A 27,173-nucleotide genomic window follows, 5' to 3' on the forward strand; every position below is an offset into this window, starting at 1 on the left:
TTGCTAAAATAAAAAAAAAATCAAAGTGTTAGGTTAGTTAAATGCAGAGACCTGTGGCAACTAGTTACTTATTGCCTGCATACAACCATTTTATAAGTGAATTCACTTGGTAGGGGATTTCTTTCATTCACAATCGTTTTACGTCCAAAACGTTTACAAACCAACTTCTCACGTGGAACCGACAAGTAGTGAAAAGAAATAACAAACACAGAGATTGCAAACATTTTCTTTATTTCAAATAAATCAGATATGTTCAACATTTGTTTTAAGCTAACTATTCTAAGACTATCACAAAATGCTTCACTATTTTTGTTAAAATAAATTAATAAATAAAATGCATTGTATGCCAGAAAATAATATGGTAACTTTAATTATTTTAACATTATTAATTTCACAATTGTTATTTGTGACCACAATCTGTGATTCAATTAAAATGGCACATTTAGGTACACTATCTACAATATAGCTTACATATTATTTAATAAAACCCTATGAATAATACTTTCACAAAAATATACAACAATTTCAACATTTACACATTTTCTTCTTTCGATATTTTGGTTCATTTTTACGCTCTTCATATTGGCCCGTTAATGAAGAGATTATTATTAGAGAAGTTGATCAACAAATTGACCAAAGTTGATCAATAAATTGTTCAACAGAATGGGCAAGTATGTACGTACAGTCGCAAAACCTTTTACATATAGTAAAACGATGATAGAACGATTAGCCAATGATCTTAAGAAGATGCGGGAAAATAAACCATATCGAAAATATTTATCTCCATTCAATTTTCTCATACAAATCTATTTAAGTAAATAATTATGCCTCGCATACAAAGGCACAGTTTTCAGTATCTTTAAGTTTCATACAATATATTCAGATATTTGATCACTTATTTGATCATGATCTTTAAAGTTTATAAAAGAGTTTAAGGTATATGAGCAACATCAAAATTGTACTTTGGCTTGACTTAGCAGTTTGAGTACGGTTTTAAAAATATTGACAATTCATTGAAATTACTTAATACTGAACATCCAAAACGTGAACAATATTTTTTTAAAAATATGACATTTCATACAAAAATATTTCACAGCTTTGCTGATCAACAGACTCGTTAGAGTAATAAAATATATTGTATTATAATTAACACTGAAACACGCAATATACAGATCATTTCGTACAACCACACTCCAACAACCGCTGAATTTGATCAACATTTGATCATTTTTAATAATTGCAATGATCAAACACAGGTTTTGTGATCCGTTGAACAATGGTTTGATATTGTTTAACCACTAACTTAATTTGGACTTCAACAGCAATGATATTAAATTTCTGATGAAAGATAGCAGATCATGAAACTGTTCAACAAATACATCGCAATGTTAAAACCAATAGTTACCAACAATTCAAATTTGATCAAACACTTGATCAATTCAACAACGTGATCAAAAATCCGTTTCAATTCAAGGAAAAAGCTGCCGGAGTACAATTCACATCACACTGAATATCTTCATAGATTTCACACAACATCACAAAAGTCTTCGAGCACTTATTCACGCGCCCTCACACTGCGTGTTACGTCTTGTGAGGGACTTTGTTCTGCCGCTGAAGTAATCCTCTATTTCTTGCAGCGTCTTGCCTTTTGTCTCAGGGAGGAAGAAGTAGAAGAATCCGATTGCTGGAATGAGAAATATGATATTGTAATTGTTTTACTTCTTACGTGAGTTCTAACCTTACGTTCAGTGATATTCTTGAAATTACCGAATCTAATTTTGTATGAAATAATAAACTACAAACATACTTAGTTTCGTAAATAAGTTCTTTGCACGTAAGTCTATTCTATAATTTGAAAACTACCCAAATAAAATATGAAAATATGTAAAATAGGCGGGGAATTTTTTTTGCATATTGAAACAAGTGGATTTAGCTTTTTTATTAAGATAAAATAAAACCAATGTTAGACTCTATTATTTATAAATCTGCCACGATTTTTTTTATAGTCTGATTACAAATTAAATTCCACATTATGAATAATGTTCTCTCCCAACGGTATAGACTCTATAAAGTAATGTATATAGTGGTAAACTTACCCAGGAGTGACATGGTGCCGTAAAGGCCGAAGACTCCGTAGTCGTTGAGCAAGCTCTTGAGGAAGGGGAAGGTCTTCACCACTGAGAACACGGACAAGTGAGCCACGCACGTTGTCATACCACCCACGATTCCGCGGACCTAGAACATGAAATAAAAAATGTTACATATTGTGAGCAAAATTAGGTCGTCTAAGTAGGAATTTATCAAAGCATGAGCTAGAATCTGTTAAACTTGATCATTGATTTGATCTATATTTCTATAAGAATCATTGCAACAAGATTTTGTTTTTTTTATGACAACAACAATTGGCTGATCAGGGTTCAACTTTTGTTTTTTTAAAGAGTACATATATATTTTCAAAAAACTCTAGCCTGGTATAAACTGGCTAGAATCTGTAAATTTTACAGTGTTAAGTTAACTATGCTCCTAGAAACACTAATACTTTACTAAAGGTATTACTAACTAAAACAGGTAATAAAATATTTTCTACTTAAACGACAAACTTATAAAAAATCTGTTCTTACCTGTGTAGGATAAACTTCACCGATCATGACCCAAGGAATGATCAAGTAGCCGAGGGTGCAGGAGATCATGAAGATGTAGATGCTGGCCACCGGGATCCAGGAGTGTTGAGGAGGAAGGTCGTTCTCCTTCCAGAACTTCACGAAGTACATGTACACGGCCAGGATGATCATTGTGACGCCGCAACCGAAAGCTGTGGGGAAAAAATAATTTACTTAAACTAGATTGAAAAGGCTAGTTTCTGGTGAAACAGACTATTTTAAAGAAGGCCCTTGTCAACAAACACTAAATGTCGTACCAACTACCAATAGCTATAGAGGTACGTATTTATGAACGGAATTACAATTACGAAGTCATTTATTAATAAAAGCTATAATTAAATAATAAATTTAACATCATGATAATTTATCTGACCGATTTCGGTCATGGCGACCACATTGACTCCTAGTAAATTTTAGCAGATTTTTTATTATAATAGTACGTCCTTCGACTAGTGAAGGGAATAGTCTAAAAAAAACAATTCGATGCTGATATTCTATGACATATTTTAACACATAATAAGAAAGAAGAAGATATTGAAAACACCAAAGTAATTATATCTTACCGGAGATAAAGGTCATGATCCTACGACCACATCTTCTGCAGAGTATACACCCGACCACAGTGAAGATAACGCGAAGAATACCCATCGATATTGTCAGCCAGTATTTATCACTCATTGCACCAGATGCCTGCAAGCCCACGTAATGTTAATTTAGTTAGGATTGACCCAGTTATATGGGATTTTTAAAGCGTAGCGTTCTAAGTACTCAGATAATACGGTAATCATTGGTATATGTGTACAAGTAATGAAATAGGTAAAATAATTTTAGGTTGTTGCTGTCGTAATTCACATTTTAATCAACCTAAAAAGTAAGTAGATGGTTCTCACTCCATCTGCCTTTATTTAGATTTGTTATCTTTTGATTTGAAGTCGTTTTATTTGCTAAGTTTATCATAGAAAACTTCATCTTTGATAGCTTGAAGATGATTAACTATAACAAATCTTTTGTCCAATCAATGTTCTATTAACTGGTATCCTAAAACAAAACGCCTATAACGTTTAATATAACTACGGCTATTAATAAGATAATTATTTACCTCAAACACTTCAACAGCATAGAAAGTAATAGTGTTGACACCGCACCACTGGTACACGAAGAAATAGATGGCCAGGATGGTGAACGGTTTCAAAGTAGAAGGAGATAGCAGTGCCTTGATAGTTTCACGGAGACCCTTCAGTCTGGAAACAAGAGAGAATATCGTTATATTTTACGGAATAAAAACACAAAGAAGACTTAAAAAAGATAATAATAAACAGAAACTTTGTAGTCGTTTCTACAACTGTATTCTTCTGTAAAGGCTATAAATAAATAGGTATGTCTAATTAAGTAGGCAGATAGAATAATGGATTTTGGTTTACATAAATATAAAAATTGATTTCCTGCTCAAATTTTGTAGATACATACATCATTTTGTCCAGTTTTACATAACGATTTCTGAAATACTGTGTATTATAGCGCCTGTCACATTTGTAATAGCAATCCTAACTATAGCCGGACAGAGATAGCTGCTTTTTTCAGCCGAATTTATTATCAACACGTCGAACCATAAATTAGCCAAAACAGCCTACAATATAACATTTTCTTAATTAAGATTAATGTAATTAATGGCTATACAAATTGATTATTTCAGCGCAATATTTCATAAAATCTTTGGTCAGTTGACTTCTACGCACGTGTAAACGAATACTAGTTGGAAACAATAGCCTTCCTATAATAATTCTACAATAGCAAGTGCAAACATGAACATCTTTGTGTTCATAATAGCCTGGTACATGACAACTATTTGTTCTAACTGCGCCAGACAAATGTAATGTAATGAACATCGTGACTTACATATCTGTATATATTTAACTGTCTATATAAGAAATTGCAGTGGTTTTGTTGCTTTTCTCTTTGTAGAATAAAACGTAGTATTATGAATGGTAATATGTTTTCTGATGTACATAGTTCTTGTTTTATCGTTTGAAGTAATATCTCGGAAGCTATGAAACCGTATCCAAGACTGTAATATATTATCCCAAATTGGTTGAGTATGTGTTTTAAAGATTTTTTTTAGGAAAGAATAGTATATTTTAATTTATCCAACTGAACTGTTTCATTTTACATAATGCGTATATATTATAAAACAACACACTAATAACACGGTTATATTTACAATACTTATTCACAAACAAAACCTAGAAAACGCAATATTTATACAAATTGTTAGCTTTTATTAAATTCTAAAAAGTAAATGTTTTCCTGATCAGTGTCTCTTGTTTATTTATTTTTAATCGGACTGTTTTCTGTTATATTATTCATTTATGTTACGACAGTAAAGGTATGTATTGAATAATCGATAATGAATAAATAATTAAGTTGCTGCCAAGAATTGCCACGTGTAAAGAAGTTACTTAAAGGCCAATTGTCGTAATTAATTGTCAATAAAATATACAGGTAACAAAAATGAGATTGATGTGCGAGTCTTAGATAATAACCTAGTAACGTGGGTTTTTGCTATTTAAGGAGATTAGAATAAAAACGACGCGAGTAGCTCGTGGCTTAGTTAACAACAGCCTCGCGGATCGATCTCTGAGGTTAAGCTACGCATGCCTAGGTTGATCTGTGGATGGGTGATCATCTTATACATATCGAGTTCCTCCGTGTTTCGGAAGGCACGTTAATTTGTGGGTCCTGACTGTCATTTTTAAAGTTCTTTGACAGTCGATAACAGTAGTCAGAAGCTTGAAAGTCTGACAACCAGTCATACCGAAGGGTATCGTGTTATAACCCAAGTAACTAAGTTGTGGAGGTCCAATAGACAGTCGCTCCATGTAAATTACTTGTATCTAGCTTCATCCGGTGAGACTGAAAGCCGACTCCAACATAGTTGGAAGAAAGGCTAAGATTGTAGAATATGAGCGACGCTTAATCGGAATGATCTTTTTAAAAGTTTTTAATAAGAGAATTAGAACCGGCTTCGCAGTACGCATATTCTTACTACTACTACTACTAAACTATCAATCTAATATATAAAATTCTCGCGTCACAGTTTTCGTAACCATACTCCTCCGAAACAGCTTGACCGATCTCATGAAATTTTGTGAGCATATTGACTAGGTCTGAGAATCGGCCAACACCTATTTTTCATACGCCTAAGTGACACATTTTTTTTTTTATATGGCAAAGCAACGTTTTCGGGTCCGCTATATAAGTTACACCCATTAAACAAAAATACGTAAAAATTACATTTTAACTGCAAATAAAGTTAAAATGTAACTGTCACGGCTTTCACGGTAAGATTTTACGTCGTCATGTGATATTTTATGTTGCTTTTTTAGCATGTGATACATTTCATGCATTTTACATGGTCAATGCTCATATAAAGATCTCGTGACTGAGCAATGACTTACTATGTCATAGTTTTCTTACTATGCTACTGATTAAGTAAACCTTTATGAGTTTATAACTTCACGACTGGTTCAAACGATGGTGTAGCAGAGGTTATGCAACAACTATATTTTGCCAATAACCATATTAGCCATGTGAAAGGGCTGAACCAGTTGTCTTCTATTATTAAGACTACACATAAAGAAACCCAAAAACTAGTAGGTATATGCCTGGCCCAGAAATCGAACCCAAGACCATCAGCAGTCGTTCAGATCAAAGAAGTAATCAATTGATTGACTAATTATCTATCATCCATACTAAAAATTAGTACCTAATCAAATAAAAATATGTCATACTAATAAGATACACTTACGGTTCAACATGATTCTTCTCTTTAAAAGCAATCATCTTCTGTATCTCATCTTCTAGATTGCAAGTGGACCCTCTGAGCTTGGCCAGCGAACTCTCAGCCCTCTCCCTCCCGACTTGTGTGAGGAGGTAGTTGGGAGACTCCGGGAGGATCAGCATGCCGAGGAACGATATCATAGGAACTACTGCACTCACGCCTGCTAGAATATTCCATGATGTTGCACTGCCTATAACATACTGAAAGAAAGAAAAATATACTTTAAAAAAAGAGTAACAGATGATAAAAACCTCCCTTAACTAACATTTTTTTCTTTAGTAAAGACTACTTTTGCACTAAGAATTGCCGTCGAGGGAACTTTTACAACTATTCAGATAACTTTCGCAGATGGCAATCAAACCCAAAACAACGATTTGTGCACTTTTGAAGCTATTACACTGGTTGAGGACCATCACATCACATCATAGCCTGAAATACCTATTTTCAGAAAATTACAGCATAAACAGTCATATTAGCGCAGTTATATCTGCTGCGGTCGAGGAATCATTAAGGAACATATTTTAAATATCAAGATATCTAAGATTTTGAAAAAAGTAACTGTGTCTGTCTGTCTGTGTCTCAACATTTAACCTAAGCCCGGTCATTGACCCTTCAACAAGACCCTTACAAAAAGACGTCACTTACATAATAAAATAAATCATAATCAATCAAAATGCTGTATTATCCTTACACATTTTGTAATCCTTATCATAATTAGTTATAATCTATAATTAAGTTCCTTCTCGTCAATCACGTGTCGTCTGGTGTCAACTAGTCTATGTATTGTGTGTACAAGCGATAGATCTAATTTTACTTGACGATAATTATTCTGTAGACAGGTCGCGTGACTGCATTGTGTCAATGTATTTAAGATAATCGTCGCAGAAGATGTTTTCTCTTTAGCTTGTTCGTTTAAAAGGATTTCCTGTTTTCAGGATAATCCTTTTTTTTTTCATCTCCCGTACTAAGAGTTGCTCTTGTGTCGCGGGTACTTTTACTAACATACAAACAACGGGCATAAAGATCAACTAGACCCGAAACAATTATTTGTGGATCACACAAATAATTGTTTCGTGCGGGAATCGAACCCACGACCTCCCGACGCAGTGTTAGGGGCGTGGCGACCTAAACCACTGCACCAAGGAGGTAGTCAAAAGACTCGTAGGTTAAAAAAAAACACCCGATCTAATAAGTTTCGGTCCCATCCGAACTTAATATACGACATTATTCAAACACTAATATAACACGATATGCATAAAATCTACGAATAGTTTCAGAAGTATAGTTTAGTTTATAAAGTACAAAAATCCATAGTTGCAGTATAGTTCCCATAAAAGGAATCGGCCAGTCATGGATTCAATTTTCCCGCGAAAAGAGTAAAAATTACTTCAGAATGTGAAATAGAAAAAGTCAAATTGGACCGTGACAAAAGTTCACCCATTTTTTATTTTACGACGTCTGCCTATTTTTACTTCTTTTAAAATGCAAATGCGTTATTTTTAGATAATAAGTACTTTCAAAAAGAAACACAAAGTTATATCTATTTTCATCACCAAGAACTACTGATTCATAAATGAGTAACACAATTGATAAACGGGTGCGTATTGTGCGTAATGAAAAGACGTAGATTTCTTTCTAGAAAGGTACCAACATGTCCTTTGTTTTAGTACATTCACACTTTAAGGTTATCGACCTTAGTCTTTTAAAAGTATAGTTTGTAATAACTCATACTTTTGCAGAGAAACAAAGTAAGTATATACAATACACATCATACATAATACATTAAGTATACAACGCACTCCCGGTGCAACACTGTCACTTGTAAAAAAAAAACAAATCTATAGATATGTTATAAAGTCATTGTTGTGTGAAGTGTCAACGTTTTAAATGCTTCTCCTGAAAAACTACATTTTTGCATAAGTGACAGTATTGCACCGGGATGCGACAATTTTCGAGAATATAATTCCATTAGAATTTTTCGAGAAATTCTTAATAATTCAAAACTTTTTGACAGATATATACATTTTGTGTCATAAATGTCATCTCTCAACGTGAATTAGACTATTCAACAAAAATCTGAATTTTATTAAACAGACTACTACTAAAATCGGCTGTAAGTAAAATTAAGTAGGTATTTATTTAGGGACACCAAACACGTGTTTAAACTCTATTCAATGAACAAAAAGCATTTTCAAACCAATAATACAAAAATAGACATTTAATTATTCAAATTCTAAAAATAATTTGCGTAATAATGATAATTTTCCGCAGTTCAGTTCCACTTGAACTCGCGTCTGAAGTCACATGATCTTCCATTGTAACCAGATAACCGATTTTATGCCTCCTTCATGTAATAAAACCATATGTTAGCAAACAAAAACTACTGATATCGAATTCACCATGATTTTACAGTATTTATTGTAAGATTTAATGTTTTATAATTTACAGGAATAGTCATTCATGAAAAAGTAAAGTGAACGATCTTTTACCTATTCGAATATTGAGTTATTATAGACCTAGTTAGTACGCGCATATCAAAAAAATCATAATTGTATAATCCTTTTTAATTTTGTAAAAAAATTGTATGGGATCGATGGAATCACAAATAAATACTTATATAGATAAAAGTAATGTAATGTGTAGTAATGAATATACAGTATTAGTACCTGATTTGAAATGTCAAACAACCGATTAAATAGGATATAATCGAAAACTCGTAGAGCATATAAAACTTTTCGATAGTTCCGATATTTCCCTAGCCCTGTTTTCTTTTTAAAAGCCGTTTAAACATAATAGTCATGACTCATAAAAAGGTCATACACCTCATTTAGACCCCATTAACTTTCATACACATTAACACTTTAACCAATGATAAATATCTACAAACTTACAATTTTCCTTATAACGAGTTTTCACAAATTCGCAATCGATGTTTAGTTACTTTTTGCCAAAAATTGAGCACGATTTTCGCAAGACACGAACTATTGATTTTTAGCATCTCGTTATATAACATTGTAGCTAATTTTGCTAATAAATCTTGTAATTGAGGATGTTATATTAAATTACGTCACACTTGTATATTAGCATGTCATTTGTACTGGAGAGCTAATATTTATGCGTGTTTGATAGCAAGGAATCCGGTATGATTTGCTCCCGGACCTATTTATTTATAGTGGAATGAAAAAACTGTGTTTAATATCAAGGAAAACGAAAAAAAATATGTATACAGTCGTCGTAATAACATGCTTTTCTTTTTCATTAAAATCTAAAAAATACGCTAGACGCTACATACTTATCTCGCTTTACGTAGATTGCATATACTGAAAAAGTAAAACGCAGCAAAAATTTAAAAAGAATGTCACCTTTTTATATCAAAATCAAATCATTTATTCATTTAGGTCGAATATTGACACTTACGATAGTTGCTACAATTACTGAATCTACCACTTGCTCGAAAATGGGAAAGGGACTTATGAGAAGAGCAAGCAAGAAACTCACGGGCACTCTTTTCAATATCACGTGACTTATACTCAAAATTATCATTTTTTAATTGAAATGCTGTGCACAAACAATTAATAACATATTGTATGCACTTGTCCCAAATTAGTGGCTCTCTAGAGCGCGTGACTCTAACTACCTATGGAGTAGTTAATAGGTTATTGTTTGCGAAATTGCAAGCGATTCGTTATACGTTACTATCGACTTAGCACCTGCATTCCCAATTTAAAGACTTCAGGGTTGATGGTTTGTGCGATCCACAAATAAATTGTTTCGGGTCTGGTTGTGCTTTGTGTCCGTTGTTTGTATGTTTGTAAAAGTCCCCGCGAAACAAGAGCAATTCTAAGTGCGGAAGTTGTCTTCAAAAAAAATGAAAAATGAAATGGAAATCTCTCTCTGTCTATCATTATCATAATAGTTTAACTGCCTTTTAAGCTTGTGTCATTTAACTGCTCAGTAAAGGCCTTCCCATTAGCTGTCAAACATGACTTTTATAATTAACCAATATTAAAAAAAACAGCTTCTTATATTTAGTCTGCAATTTTAAACTTTAGGAACAATAATGATGGATTTCTTCACTTTTCCTAAACCTAATAGTTGAAGCTTTACATCAAATACAAAATTAGTAGTGTTAACCCTGTATTCATAGGTATCTATACTATATCTATACTAATATTATAAAGCTGAAGAGTTTGTTTGTTTGTTTGTTTGTTTGTTTGTTTGTTTGTTTGTTTGAACGCGCTAATCTCAGGAACTACTGGTCCGATTTGAAAAATTCTTTCAGTGTTAGATAGTCCATTTATTGAGGAAGGCTATAGGCTATATTTCATCACGCTACGACCAATAGAAGCGGAGTAGCAACGAAAAATGTTACAAAAACGGGGAAAATTTTGACCCATTCTCTCTTATGTGACGCAAGCGAAGTTGCGCGGGTCAGCTAGTAATATTATAAAGCTGAAGAGTTTGTTTGATTGTTTGTTTGTTTGTTTGTTTGAACGCGCTAATCTCAGGAACTACTGGTCCGATTTGAAAAATTCTTTCAGTGTTAGATAGTCCATTTATCGAGGAAGGTTATAGGCTATATATCATCACGCTACTACCAATAGGAACAGAGTACCAGTTAAAAATGTTACAAAAACGGGGAAAATTTTGACCCATTCTCTCTTATGTGACGCAAGCGAAGTTGCGCGGGTCAGCTAGTATTTTATATGTGGTGATTGTAAGTCATGTGATTGGATTATCGTTGTTTGTGTCGCTAATATGCATATATCGTACGGTCGTGTGACTCTGATTATGACTAGTTATAAATAAACCATTCTGTAATTGTAGTAAACAACTTTATTATGGAGAGGTGTGGCTCTATTGAAGTGCCGACATGACAAATTATGGACTTTTGCACAAGTAAAGAAAAGCCTTCACAAACTACCATTTTTCGTCGTGGTAAAAAACAGTTTGAGGTGCAAACCACCATTAAACAATAGAAAAATTCATTGACAAAATTCTGTTTGCTACGCATTTACGGTTAAACTGCTAAACCAGATCAAAATCATGAAGATAGTTGAAGACTTGGAACGAAGACTTATGTTTAAAGGGTTACGTTTTAAAAAAAATTGCTCTTAACTCATATAATTTACTAAGTTGCTTTTCATACGGTTTAAAAAAAGCAGTAGTACGCGAGTGAAGTCGCGTGGATCATCTAGCTTCCTATAAATGGGTGAATATACTGACGCAACAAGAGTATGTGGGTTGTTAATATAAAATCCATGTGTAACCTATTAGAGTTCGTCACATTTCGTGGAATTCCAGTCGATTACTCAGAAAGGGCGGAAACCGTCCTAATTATAGTTATTTGTACAGAACTACTGTTTTGTGTCAAATTATAGTCACACGACTTTACACGTCACTAAAACAAATGTAATTTGCTGTTGAGACAATACATTATCATGCTGTTCGATCGTCAATCAAAGATATAATGACCCTTATTAACTAGGGTCGTTACTTTTGAGGTGTTTGACTTAGCCTTGATTGTAATGATTGTGTGTAACTGTGTAAGGTTAATATATATGTATATCACTGTTATAGGAATAACACGCTTATTTAAAACTGTTTAGAATATTTTCATGTTATTTTCCATAAATACAATGTATGTTCATATATAATATAATTATTTCCACGAGTATATCTATCTTACTCTGACTTTTCACAAATTACGAACACAGTTTTTTTTACTTGAAGTGTAATTTCCCATTTTTTTAGCCGTTTAGCATGTCTCGCTGCTGGGCAAAGGCCTCCCGTTTTTCCTACCAAACCTGTCTGTCGTGTGCCATACTCCGCTACGATGGACTCCCAAATGCCGTTAAATCATAGGCTAATCATACCAACGTTGTGCCATAGGCTTTTTTTTAATTCATCGAATTTTAGTGCTTTGTATACAGACTAAATAGTACTCCAAAAATTAATTGTAGTAGTAATAGTAGTAAAACTATTTCTGAATAAGGTAGAATTTTACCTGTTGCTTTCACACTTAATGTTTCAGCTGGTTATCCAATACGCCGGATAACCTAACTGACACATTAATCCGTGAAACTGGCCCTTAGCGTTGTTTGATAACATAAGTTGTCAAATAGTTTTAAAAATAACTGCATACACTTTGTTATGCTCCAATTCAGTAAATGATATTTCATTGTCGCATTAAACGAACATTGTTTAAAACAGTCTTCAGTGTATTGTCAGCCGTTTTGCGTCATATTTATGTAATCTTTACATTATTCATAGTCTTTACAAATTAACGGAAGCTATGTGTTGTTGCTTCGGCTGAATGTTTTTGAATAATTTATTTTTATAACACAAGGTAAGAACTCTCACAAAACAGAGCAACATTTACTCTTTAGTAGTCATTTTCTATTATAATTAATCTATTTGTCTAATAATTATCAGCAAATAAGTGTATGCGTTCAGTGAATCTTCATTCATTAAAATATTAACGGCCAGTTTCACAGTTTAGATATAAGTGTCAAATTACCTTTTTCCCATATAAAGTTTAAGAAAAAATTTCATCTAAAAAGCTATCTAACGGTTATACAGAAGTAGTGATACTGGGCCCTTTGTGTCCCACCGTGATACTATATGGTTAAGTATCTTTCTCGTAGACAATTATTCTGAATCGATGTATTCCATCATGTTAATTGGTTGACATCTGACATGTAAGGCTTCTTTCTTCATCAATTAGTTGATGAATAAGATGTATATCGTATGATTCTACCATGATTTAATCATAGATATAAGTTCATTATTTATACAATATAACACCGCGTTAGCAAAAAAACGACTTCAATATTCTCAATCTATACATCTAATATATAAAATTCTCGCGTCACAGTTTTCATTGCCATACTTCTCCGAAACGGCTTGACTGATTCTCATGAAATTTTGTGAGCATATTTAGTAGGTCTGAGAATCGGCATCGGCACATCTATTTTTCATTGTCAATTTTTTATTTATATGGCAAAACAACGTTTGCCGGGTCAGCAAGTTATGATAAGTACTAAACTGTTAAATCTGATCATGGATTTTGCGGTTGCCAAGGCAACCAGTCTATGCTCACAATAAGGAAACAGATTGCCATACCTTCAAAGCACCTACTATAACTATAGGAAAGTACTTACTTGTATCAAAACACCAGTGGACACGCCGACCGAAGCCAAAGCGCCGAGCATTCCTCTGAGATGAGGCTGCGACACTTCGCAAGTATACACCCTGGCCGGAGCTCCCACCATGCCGGAACCGAAGCCGATTAGCAACCTGCCTGTAGAAAAGAGGCATTTTGTTTAATACAGTCATGAAAGAATAAAAGCTGAAGACTTAAACATAAATCAATGTTCATCGCAGTTGTATATATCTTAAGTGTCACTTTTTGATTGCTATTTCAGTCCTCTAGTATAGCAAGTCAGCAAGCCGATTCGATTGGACGTTGTATTTACCAGAGATGGAGAGTATTGCGTAGTTGAAAACTTCCATCAATTAGGAACCCTATTATTTCATTTATTGACCCAAATTCAAACCTAAGTCTAGGTTACTAGCTTATAAAATAGATTAATTTATCCCATTACTTCTCTTTTATCCCCTTCTACTTCTAACCCACTCTAATTTCTCCCTGAGTCTCCTCCCTGAATGGAGAATGGATTAGGCCTCGAGTCTACTACCATAAACATGACTGTCTCATATTTACTCAGTGACTTGTCTTACCAATATAAATCATAGGTATGTTCTGTGCGAAGGCGATGAGGAGCCAGCCCAGCATGAGCGGTATCTCCGTGATGATGAGCGTCCTCCGACGACCGATGTTGTCCATCAGCCAGCCGCTGAGGATGCATCCTATTGGCGTGCCGGCTGCACTGAGACTCGCTGTGGATAACAAAACAATACTTCATTTATAATGTATAATAGAATACGGGAATTAACGCGAACACGCATTTTTCCCTTAATTTATATATTGATATTCATCTCGTTAATTTTATCCTCGACATATGAATTATGTAAGATACAGCAAACTTTTCAAACTTCCATTCATCTTACGTAAAAAAGAAATTTACACGGATGACAAGTAAATATTAGTAGATAATTAATCTTCTGTACAAACTGTTTAATCTTTAGATAACAGATGTTCTAAGAGATAACTAACAGATAAGGATTACACAAGGAATGTGTAACCACGTAGTACTATCATGGAGTATTTTTTGCAAAATTTGCAAAAAACCGATCAATTAGGCCTACCGGAGACATGCCAGGGTTATGTTAATGAAACTTTGACACGTTTTACGTCAGTACAAAGACAAATATCCCTTTTTTGTGTAAAAATCTGATGAAAATAACTTCAAACGGCTTTATGAATGAACTTAGTCTTGTTATAGGACCATGGAATGTTACGACGAATGTTATTGAAAACCTGTGTAATACAGTTTGCAAGCACGTTTTCGACTATATCTGCATCAAATTATTTTGTTATACTTTCAATTCCTGTGTCAATTTCCTATTGTTACAATTGCAATCTTTAAAAAAAGACAAACAATGTAGTTTTTTTATTTAAAGGAGAATCAATCGGTGTTCATCATCTACATCAGTTATATTAAAGGACCTAGCACACAGATTATTACTATCCTTTAAGGTCTTTCAAACTCACTCGAAAATCAAAGAAAATATTCATAAAACCATTCTAAAACAATACATACCAACCCAACTAGCCTGATCGTTAGTAATATGCAACGTAGAATCCGGACTTTTCAGTTGCGGGAGTGCCGTGGCCGAGAAGCCGAATGCCATGCCCGTGTTGATAGTTCCCAGGTTGGCAATAAACGAGGCCATGACTTGCTTGAGAGCTTTCCCTCGGCCATCCTTGCTGGCCTTCTTGGCTGGGAGAGGAGTCTTGGTGATTGTGGCCGCTGTGCCATTCTTTATGAACGGTACTGCGTCGGTTCTGAAACAAGGAAGGTTTTGTTAAATGATGTTTGAAGAAATGAAATGAGTAAATAATATATACCGTAGAACGGGGTGACTTTAGGAAGATTTGGGGTTAATTTGATAATAGAAATAAGTTAATAGCTCGTACAAAAAGTTAGTGACGAGTTCAGTTGTCCGGTTCTCGGTAGTAAATATCACTGTGAATCAAATTGTAGCATTTTAAAAGTATAATTGACCCTAAACATGTCCATTTCTTTACATTTTAAAGTAACCCCTGCATTCAAAAGTAACCCCGTTCTACCGTAGGTATTCTTTGTATTCGATATGAAATGTTGCACTAAACCCTACAAGTATCAACTTTATCAACAGTAACAAACGTTTATTTAAAAAGCGGCTAAGCTGCTCGAATCATAATCAAATTAGAATACAGTGAAAAGTTACTGTACTTATAGTATTTACTCATAAGTTTTATAATTTAATCTTTAAAGTATCTTGCCAATTGGTTTATGATACGAAAGCCTATGTAACTATATAAACAATTTATAATCCGACATATATAATTTACTATAATTAATCCCTCGCGTGAATTAAACACTATCTAATAATCTGATAACCCATATTTACATAAACATCAACTACTTAATAAAATAACACGCCCACATCACGCTTCAAACACATTATAAAAAAAACAAGTGCGAGTCAGACTCGCGCACGAAGGGTTCCGTACCAAAAAAATACGAAAAAAACACGTTTATTGTATAGGGACCCCCTTTAATATTTTTTTTTTTTGTAATTTTTTGTATTTGTAAATTTTTGAAAATTTCAGCTTTCTATCTATCACAGTTTATAAGATACAGCCTAGAGACAGACAGACGGACACACGAACGAACAGACAGACGAACATGCAGATAGACAAACAGCGAAGGCTTAGAAATAGGCTCCCGTTTTACCCTTTGGGTACGGAACCCTAACAATTACATAATTTCGTATCAGTTTCCCGAAACTTATCTAAACCATATCTTCTATGTAATGTTACTTCATAATACGGTCATTTAGTATTGAAATATAACCCGTCATTGTGTGTGACCTTTTGAACGGTGTTAGGGTTATCGCAACTGATAATGAGGTCTTTTTGATCTTTCTACAATTGTAAGGAATTGGATACTTTACTCTATGAAATATAAAAAACACATTTTGGTAAGTATTGAAATAGCGTGTAGTGACGTCACAGTTTCGTATTTTCATTGGTATCAAATGAGTGTGTAATAAAATGGTTCAGTCTGTAATAATTATAATTTTTAACATTATTTAAGAAAACACATAGCCTGAGCAATTTAGATGAACCTTTTACGAGTGAGTTAACTCTTTTTCTTTTATCCAGTCAGCTACCCAATAGGTCAAGCTGCACACGTATTTTTTAAAGGCGTTAATAATCATTGCGCCTAAAGCTTTTAAGAATTGTAAACAAAGTTATGAGTGGACGCTCCATTAAAACCAGTATCCTACCAGATGATGGAAAAAAACCCAAGGTACGGTTAGAAACATCTAGTTATAGTGCCGTTGTCATGGCAACGCACGCGCTTAGACTGTGAAATAAGCCTTAACCTCTCTGACCATCGATTCTCAATGTTGTCAATACATAATGCCTTCAAATGCGAATTTTATGCACTTTTTAATTGTCTATTTAATATGTTTACTAGAAGATAATAGTTGTAGGACTATTACATATTCAATGTAATCTTGTAATTTATTGATAAGGGTATAAAAGGTTTTTATATAAGGTATTTTAATTAAACTTTTATTAGATAATCTTTAATGACAGGGCTTAAGGTTTTATTACTTTAAAATCAAACCAAGGTTTTTAGGCTAAGGTAAAATGCGTAAGGTAATCATAAAATAATATTCAAGTTAATTTAAGGACTTGGATTTTTGTTTAACAAGATGAATATTAATATTTTGGGTAGTAGGTTTGCATAAAATGCAGTTTCCTACCACGCTTCAAAGTTTGTCTAGGGGCTTTACTATGTAACAACAATACTTTTAGTCAAAATATTTAGATCTCCATACAACTTTTCAATGAACACAGTTACATAAATCTTTAATTTAATTAAGAACTAGTAAGATGAATCTTTATTGTAATGTAAAATAAAAAAGGCCTTCTTTTCTTAAAAATCACCAAGCTTTGCTCAACAGAAAAAAACAGGCTAAGGAAAATAAAAAAATAATGCAATAAACTAAAGAAAATAACTTTGAGAACCATACTTGCCAGATAATTAGAAACGAGACGTAACAGATAAAATAAATAATTATGTTATTGTATTACAAGTTAATAAAGTTAGATAAAAATCAATTAAAGTCATCAAGTTGTTAGGTTATCGGTAGTGGAGAGAATCATGTGATACATTTGACCGATAGTATGTTACTGGGTAAATTATCAATATAAAACGTTTGATTGACGTTACATTGACTTAATGTAATTAACCGGTAGTGTTTCCTTGTGAGCGATAAAGTAACACTACATACTTTTAAGCTGTAACTGAGATTTCATTGCTGTTTTGGATAGTTATGGGAATTCAAGTAGTTCAGTGAAATTTGAATTACCTATTAGTATGATGTTTATAAAAAATTTAACTTGGTAAACAAGGAAATAACTTGCAAAAATATTATATCCAAAAACGATGTCTTGTCTGATGCAAAGTTCTGTGTTAGTAGGCTATAAAAATCAGTCTTTTACAACAAAATTACAAGCTCTACCAAAAAAAATGGCGTATAAAATTTGGTATACTGCTCTTCCCGGACCGTTTAGAAAATTAACCACAATATTAAAACGAAAACGCGTGAAGAATATAACGAAAAAATACTATCCCCAATTATGTACAAACGATCCAATTAATTGTCCATAACAAACCTGTAATATGTTCATATATGTTTATATGTATATAGTGATGAATAACCGTCAAAGCCTTGACTTAATTGACCACCCATTGAGCATTGTTCACGCACTGCGACGTCACAACACCCCATCGTAATAAGACAAACGATTGACTGAATTACCCATACTAATATACGAATACGGGAGTCTCTACGTAATTTTGCCAGTTACAGCTTCATTGCCAAACTGCCGAGCCAATTTTGATGAAATTAACTAAAGAATCAGCAGGAAGATAGATAAAAAATTGGGATATTTTTTTACATAAATTAAATCACGCCTTTTTCCAATAATATACAGAGACCAAAGAACGCCACTGGGTAAGGTCCTATATTATCATATAGGACTCCTAATTACGTGTGCAAGTTTCAAAGCATAACCGACCGATACAAAAATATAAAAATAAGTGAAATGTTTTTTTTTAGATTCAATCCTAAGTTTTTTTTAATAAGTATTGTAACTTTGCAGTGGTAGCTGGTTACATAAAAACAATGGGGGACTACAAATGTAATAGCAGTCTAGTTCTGAAATAAGGACTAAAATTTGTTGTTGTTTTTAGTTTAGTATAATATAAACAGAGAATAGGGAACTACGACTGCCTAGCTATTTGCACATTACGCTAATCATTATAATCCTGCACGAGATGCATTATTCATGAGTGAATAAAAGCTAACAAAGACAGCACACATTATTAATTCATAACAAGTTGGATCAAGTTATCTAATGTTTATTTTACTACTAGTTTTTACCTGCGCCTTTGCCCGCGTGAAAAGTTGCGTATCCTATATGTTGATCCAGGTTCTAAAGTAAAGAGTAATAAACCTCATTTTCAGCATTTACAGTTACAAAAAAAACTGACGATTTAAGAGCCTCCTCCTTCTTTGATGTCGGTTAATAAATTGACTATAAAATTTTCTATTACTTCATCTAATCATGAAAATCGGTTCTAATGATCGTACAACAGACAGACAGCAAGACCAAATTTCGTGTAAAATATTGGTATGGACAGTAATATTAGCAAATGCACATTTAATGTAACATGATTGCATTTATTCATAACATGTGATACGGTAGTTGTATCAGGGAAACGCCCAACCGGTCCGGTCCGGACCCGCCCGGTCGGTAAACAATATGCGAGTTAAGCAACCCTTGGTGCGGCCATTCTATAGATGGGTGACCGCATAGTGGTATTTGAACTGAGCGTCTGCTCGTTAAAAGTCGGTCCCGATTACTGTCTATTAAGATAACAGTAGTTAAGCCATTTCAAAGGCCTTCGGGCGGCTTAAACAACTTTGACACTAGGTTGACCACTAACCATAGGATAAAACAAATCAGGGAAAACTACGTACCTACTTTAGTATTCATAGTATACAAGTCTATTACTAAGTATATAAGTAAGGCCAAAATAACGCCTCTAAAAATGTCTATAAACTACCTACTAGTATTTGTTATGCGACACTGATGAAGGAAAATTGTCTTGTCATTGACACCCAGTGCATTCGGTCTGCATATTCTATTACTTGTTTGTGAGAAAAAATCTAGAAGTTACATAGCAAATAATTTGAAATACATTGAAAATCTGATAAAAGAAAAATATAGCTCGTATTTAGTTGTCAATAAAATATCTATGGGTTAAACAAGGTTTGGTCTTTTCATCCCATATATGGGTGACCAGCTGATCGCATAGTTCATATTTGAAACGTAAAATGTTGGTCCATGTTGTAGTCAATTAAGATGACACGTGTTAAATCATATCAAAAGCCTTTCAAGTAGCTAGAACAATTTTGACAATAGATAGACCACTATAAATAATGCGATAAAATATAAAAATTAATAGAAATACGAAAATTTCCGCGTGACCTAATATCAAAATGACATGTCCTTTTCTATTGGTCCTAAGCTTAATCGTACTTATATTCACAACAAAGTAACAAACAAAATATTAAACAAAACACGTACCTAAGTCTTTCATTTATCTAACAAATTGCTCCGTACGACATTCATCAAAATAATGTCTATAATAAATGTTAATAACTTTATTTGTGTAAGTGCCTTATAAATTGTTATACAGCAAATACATTAGTGACATTAATTTGTTTACCGGTCTTTCTAATTTTCATGTGGAAAAGTATTAAAATCGATACGTATTGATATAGAAGTTATATAAAAAAATATTATTACTCAGAAATATAAAAGCTCTATCTTAAGTCTGAGAATATATGTGACATTTCCAAAAAACAGGTAAATATCATTCTATTCTACACAACACTGCTTGTTGCAACTTTTATTTTAACGAAATTAAGTGTAATTTTAATATCATTTGAGTACATGTACTAGAAAGCAACCTTTAGAGAATGAACCGAAATATTGTGTATTCATTAATTCAAAACTATATGGAGACCATGAAAATGTATATCTTCCTACCTTATATGCCAAAATAAAAAACGTAACACGCCTAGACCAATTCTCGAAAAAGCCTATCAATCGAACTTCCCAAGGTTAATTAAATGGACTATCTTATATGTTCTAGAAGACTTCAGAGGGCACTACCAATAAAATACACTTGACTACATACTTCGAAACACCCTTTCCATTGAAATACAGGCAAACAAGTATGAAACCTGGCGTTGACTGCCTTTAAGGCGCAGTCGGTAGTGTATCTGAATGCTAACCACGAGGTTCGGGGTTCGATTCCTAGGTCGGACTAAGTGCTAGAGAGGTCGTTTTTCTATTTTTATTAGATTGTTATGAATAGTAGTCCGGAGTTTGGTAACGTACCCCGTATATGGAAATAGACTCGCCCCTTATTACATGGTTAACGGTAAAACGCGGGTGTAATTTTTACACCTTTGCCAACATCTTTGGGTATAACAGGCGCGATATAATGTATATACCTACCGTTAACTAAGATCAGAATCAGTTAAGGAATGATAAGGACGACTCAAAGTCACGGACGTTTACAATTCAATGCCGAAAGCTAATTATATGCTGGACACGAATTTGTGTCGTTTGCGTGCATTTTTACGAGTGCACTCTTAATGAAAGGAAAAGTTAGGTAAACAATTCACTTAAGACTGTAAAGTATTGCTTTTTTGTACTAATTGATTGATTTTAGTCTATCTTTTTTATGTTCATGAATTGCAAACCAAATATTTATCTTAGCTCAGTATCCCATGACTAGCTTTTCTGACCAAATACTTTTTACATTATTTTATCAAGCATCATGCGTGCTTGTTTATATAAATGTAACCAGGTGCTAAAGCACTAAAAAATTCAACTAAAACAGTCGACAAAAGTGTGGCAGAAGAACTATGGGATTTAACAAAGATTTTTAATTTGTCTTGAATCCCATAGCTAAATAAATAATACAAGTTTATGAAACTCATTCATAAACTTGTATTATTCACACTCAGTTATCATAAAATAACTGTTTTTGTACTATTTTTATATACAAACTTGAATTTATTTGTTCTGTCTATGTTTTGGCCGTGGCACACAATTTTATTTACACACTTAAATATCGCTACAGTTTCCGCTTTAAAATGTACCTTTATAATCATAAACTAACTCTATATAGGATATACTGATAAAAATATTTTATAGGATTAGAAAATGTAAGTACACAGTTTTCTAAAAATACTTTAGGGATATAAACCTCAAGATAACTTTGCATTATAAGATATTAAGAAGAACAAATTAATACTAAGAATAAAATAAATAAATATAAAGTTGTAATGAAGGAGGGTTTAGGCCTTGAGTCAACCACGCTGGCCAAGTGTGGATTGGGGACTTAACATTAAAAAACCTGCGATAAAAACTCTGAACTGAGACAGTTCTGGTATACAAACTTCAAAATAACGATTTGGCCCAAGTAAATTATTGTAAAAAACGCATCGACTTGTATTACTATTTTCTAGGATTTCCTATGACTTGGTAACCTTTAAGAATCTATCAAGTAACATTGAAACTAACAATAAGAAGCCAGAAAACTGACGACCTCATGATTACGCATTTCAGTCCCGACTTGTTGAGATTCCTCTCGCAAATGAAAAGTTACATAACTATAAATATACTAAAACATGCTAAAAGATATAACGGCCTTTAATAGAATCATTAAAAGTTAATACTTTATGTCTAGTACAGCATTAGTAAAAGGATATAGTATGCATTATGCTTGGAAATCTTACAAGAACTGTGTGAGACCCTAATTTATTTTCTCCAAAGACAGTAATGTCCTAATTTGAGAAATCAGAGATATCGAATAAGCTTAATTGATATTCTGAGAACAATAATTATATTATTATTATTAATTTATTAAATAATATTTTCGTCTGCCATTACATTGCACTAAAAGTATTACTGATGGCGCAATGAAGGGTTTTATGGCTACTGCACGTTTCTGTTCATTCTATTAAAAAACTATGAGTACTTACGTATTCATCATCAAAGAACGGAAGCGGCAAACTGTCGAAACTACATCCAATTGTCGTAATTACCTCAGCCGGGAGTCGAAGTAGCCACTACAATAATTACAACCAAACCAGTACCAATCAGGACGGACAACGAACATTTACTCAATAGACAAAAAACCTTATAGAATAAACATTAACCCATGAAAATATAACAACGTATAAATCAGGAAAGTTTCCTAAAAATATAGGTTAAATAAAATTTACACAAAGAAAATACTTTTGAACTTCGTATTTCCAGACATGCAGATTTTTGTGTAAAGATCTTTTATTTAGAATAATTGCTTGACAACTCCTAGAAAAGTTTATTTGCTTGGAGATTATCGCTATAATATGTAAATAAAATGAAAATAATTGTTTTACGAACCCAAAAGACAACACAATGATTACGTGCAACTTTCTACAAATATACAAATACTTATATCTTACGAATATCTACGCAAAAGTTCTTCATAATTACGAAGACATGTTTTTACCCATAACTTGAAAAACCCAATTACATAAAAACAAATACTACAATTACTAAATCGTTTCCAATTAACATAAACTTTTCAAAATGTATATCCCTCCCGACACCATAAGAAACCCATTTCAGACATCAAAATTTCCCAAAAAGATGGTTAAAACTATCAACAGAAAAATACCCTCAGAAGAAGTAAAAGTTCTGTTGGTACCCCAGACCAAAAACATTCTCCCAATATTTGTGGAACTTACATAGTACCGTACAAAGGAACACCGTTACATGGTTGCAGCAACTGTTGACTCGATAATCTCCTCCTAAATCAATAAAATGTATCAATAACCTTCCTTCTTTTACTAGTTCCCAATCATCATAATATCACCTTACGTGGCTGAGAGTTCTTTAAAACAGTTCTAGAGGAGGTACAAAGTCTAAACCGCTTTTAGAGAAAGTGATGCATGCCAGGCCTAGAAGGAGCCTAGCAGTCAGCCTAGTGGTACAGTAATTGATTAACCCCCGGTTTCTGAGGTACATTTAGCGGTAGTTTATCTATTCAATAGCGTTAAAACTCATATAAAAAAACGCTATTGAATAGATAAACTACCGCTAGATGGACTCAGAAACCGGGGATTAGTATATCTGTAGTGTGTAGATTAGTAAAAGTTTAATATTGAAAATTGCACCAAAAAAATTACGCAACTGATTTTGGCAACTCTAAATTGACACTTCATACTTATTTCTCAAAACAAAGTAAGTACCCATATCGACAGATACCTAAAAAAGTTCCGACTTTATAAATTCAGTAGATCACAGTGGCGATTTATTTTTATCTCCAGCACTTCTTACATTTCAACGTAAATCATTAACTGGCTACATTTCGGTTGAATTTTAAAAATACATCAAAAGCTCAGTACATCGTCAATCAATTTATATTCGATTTTAAATCCGTCTTTATGTAAATAAACATCCAATCACTTTGACATTGAAAGTCTCTAAAACTTCATTGACGTCAGAAAGTCACTATCTTTCGTTATACATAATGTATTGGCAAGAATGTGTATTGTAAACAAACAGTATTAATTAAAATTGATTATGTTTACAATAATTAATTGTAATCGTACGAAACGCATAAGTGTTTGTTTATTTCTGATATTGAATCACGCGGTTGAGTTAAATAACCCGGTAAGATTTACTCAATTATTAATAGTCGTAATACGGTAAAATGTTGTAATTATTTATTGTACATTTTTATTTGAAAGTCATTAAAATAAGTTGAGGCTGACTGACTTGACCACTGCCAGTGCAACTAGCGGCGAAGCGGCAAACACTCTAAGGTATAATGTCCCGTATTCAATTTAATTTTTCGTTTCGAGTTAATTTCCGTATTAGAATATAAAACAAACTTGCAACAAAAAGTTCAAAAGTTATGGTAAAAGGTCTTTTAAGCATTTTAGTCAAAAAAAACTAAGCTACAATTTAAAAGCTAGTTGCCAAAGGTCATCTTTATTTGTACTTCATCCCATTGCTGAAATAAGACTTCTCCTATACGTTTTCGGTATCACCAGTATTACTAAATGATAATTATTTTATTTACATAGGTATAACAAATAATCAAAATGTGACAAGATTTCATCTAATACCCATAATCGTTATATCAAATAAACATGTTTCGTATGAAATTCTTTCCAGCTTTGTTCCGTTCAAATAGGAGCACGTTGTTGATAACGCAGCAAGATAAGATCATCATTTAACGTCACTAATGCAAATACAGAATTGTAACTATCTTCTAACTGTTATTATTACACAATTTTATATAGTCTGTTTGTTAGTCCAGCTATCATGAAAAGTATTGACTCTTAAATGGTTACTTGCATCTCAAATGTAATGGTAGATAACGAAATTTTTAGCAGTAGATACCAATGTATACTTTGGGATGTCAATGATAGCAATATGGTTTTTGAGAGGATTGTTTCAGTTTTTCACCGCAGGGTGAGCAAACGAAATCGATGGTGTTCACAAGTTACCTATTTGTCGAAAAGTAAATTGACTGGTTGATTGAAAGTTTACTGGCTTTTCTTGTTTTGATGCCATTTTAATCTTTAAAAAAAGCTTAAATGCTGCCTATCTCTCTCTACATTTCTTCTACACCAAATGCTATACTACATCTGGCGTTAAATCAAATAAGTACCTAATTGCGCAGATGGGAAAGTCGATCATAGTCTATCATATGCATATCATATGTTTTATAGTGTCATATACCTTATATAATTTATCAGTCATGTGCCACATTATCACAAAACAAATAGCAAACGCACGTAATTATTTCATTTGCTTTACTTTCTTATTTTTCTAGATAACGACGAAATGTCACGAGATGTGTTTGGGTTATGAGTCAAAGACATCTACAAAACTTATATGTTAAGTCAATATTGTAAGGTTATTATCAAAAAATAGCAATTCATTGGGTAAACTGAATGATTTGAGAAAAGCATCACAAGATAGATTGATAACATTGCACGCTCGGTACATAATGAACAAACCATTGCTTTATGTGGTGCAACAAGAAAGATAATAATATTCTGTTCGCCATTAATTCTATAAAATATTAATTTTATAACTATTTTTACGATGGGTAAGCGAGTGTGGTACGCAATACCAGAGCAAAGAGGGTCTTAAACGCACATTAAAAAGGAAAGCCGAATCAAAATCAGCTCCTTGACACAGTTCATTTTGTTTTAATATTATTTGTTCATAGCTAATGTAGTAAACATTGTTTGTTTTCCTTATTTTTGTGATTATTGAAAGACATCTCGGGCAATAATCAGCCTTGTACTTGATACTTTTTACAAAGATACAAGAAACAAATACTGAGTGCAAAAAAAACAAATTAACAAAATCAGATTCAAATTAATTATTGTAACATATATGGTTCAGAGATATTAATTAAAATAATAACAAAGTTCACATATGTATTTGGCCGTCGTACGACCATAGTATGAAAACAACAAGTTGTAGACTGTACAAATAATTGTTTCGCACGGGAATCGATCCTGCACCCACAGGTGGCACCTCAACCACTACGCACGTACATCGCAAAGCGCGGCGTTACGGCAACATGAGTTTAAAAATATTTTAATTTCATTAAAAGTAAGTACTTTAAATAAAGTCACGGCTGGCATGACCTAAGCAATGGTTTACGTTTAACGCATTGTAACCGATACGGCTTAAAATTAAAATATCGTATATCAAGCAGAGATAACAATGTTAACTACGTGTTTACTATAAAAGTTCACTGACCTCTACTGTCATTGATGGTTTGTGTAAACAGAGAAATTAAATACTTTAGGGCGTGTACTCTTGTTTTGAATGACTTTGATGTGAGAAGATACTGACTTTTTAGGGTTCAATATAAGGCAAATAATTTCAAACAAAAATTAATAAACTGTCACATTTTAATTGAATGTTCTTATCTATACTAATACTAATTACTAATTACTAATCTATACTAATATAATAAAGCTGAAGAGTTTGTTTGTTTGTTTGATTGTTTGTTTGATTGTTTGTTTGATTGTTTGTTTGATTGTTTGATTGATTGTTTGTTTGATTGTTTGTTTGATTGTTTGTTTGATTGTTTGTTTGATTGTTTGTTTGATTGTTTGTTTGATTGTTTGTTTGATTGTTTGTTTGATTGTTTGTTTGATTGTTTGTTTGATTGTTTGTTTGATTGTTTGTTTGATTGTTTGTTTGATTGTTTGTTTGATTGTTTGTTTGATTGTTTGTTTGATTGTTTGTTTGATTGTTTGTTTGATTGTTTGTTTGTTTGAACGCGCTAATCTCGGGAACTACTGGTCCGAAAAATTCT

General features: G+C 32.9%; 1 protein-coding gene across 2 annotated transcripts in view; it reads right to left on the reverse strand.

The window, feature by feature from the left end:
* Nucleotides 1–214: 214 nt before the first annotated feature.
* The window catches only part of LOC142973164 (facilitated trehalose transporter Tret1-2 homolog), a 43,459-nt gene continuing 16,500 nt past the window's right edge, over nt 215–27,173 (reverse strand). Inside the window, exons 2-11 of one of the 2 annotated variants that reach the window (XM_076114763.1) lie at nt 23,566–23,628; nt 15,225–15,469; nt 14,242–14,400; nt 13,662–13,801; nt 6,466–6,698; nt 3,760–3,901; nt 3,224–3,350; nt 2,622–2,812; nt 2,097–2,235; nt 215–1,684 (exon numbers count right to left, since the gene is read on the reverse strand). In XM_076114763.1, the coding sequence (XP_075970878.1) occupies nt 1,560–1,684; nt 2,097–2,235; nt 2,622–2,812; nt 3,224–3,350; nt 3,760–3,901; nt 6,466–6,698; nt 13,662–13,801; nt 14,242–14,400; nt 15,225–15,469; nt 23,566–23,628 (1,564 nt within the window). In that variant the 3' untranslated portion in view covers nt 215–1,559. The remainder of the gene's footprint in view (nt 1,685–2,096; nt 2,236–2,621; nt 2,813–3,223; nt 3,351–3,759; nt 3,902–6,465; nt 6,699–13,661; nt 13,802–14,241; nt 14,401–15,224; nt 15,470–23,565; nt 23,629–27,173) is intronic. The other variant, XM_076114765.1, reaches the window with a different exon arrangement.

Source organism: Anticarsia gemmatalis, chromosome 5, assembly GCF_050436995.1.
Source record: "Anticarsia gemmatalis isolate Benzon Research Colony breed Stoneville strain chromosome 5, ilAntGemm2 primary, whole genome shotgun sequence".
Taxonomy (NCBI): domain Eukaryota; kingdom Metazoa; phylum Arthropoda; class Insecta; order Lepidoptera; family Erebidae; genus Anticarsia; species Anticarsia gemmatalis.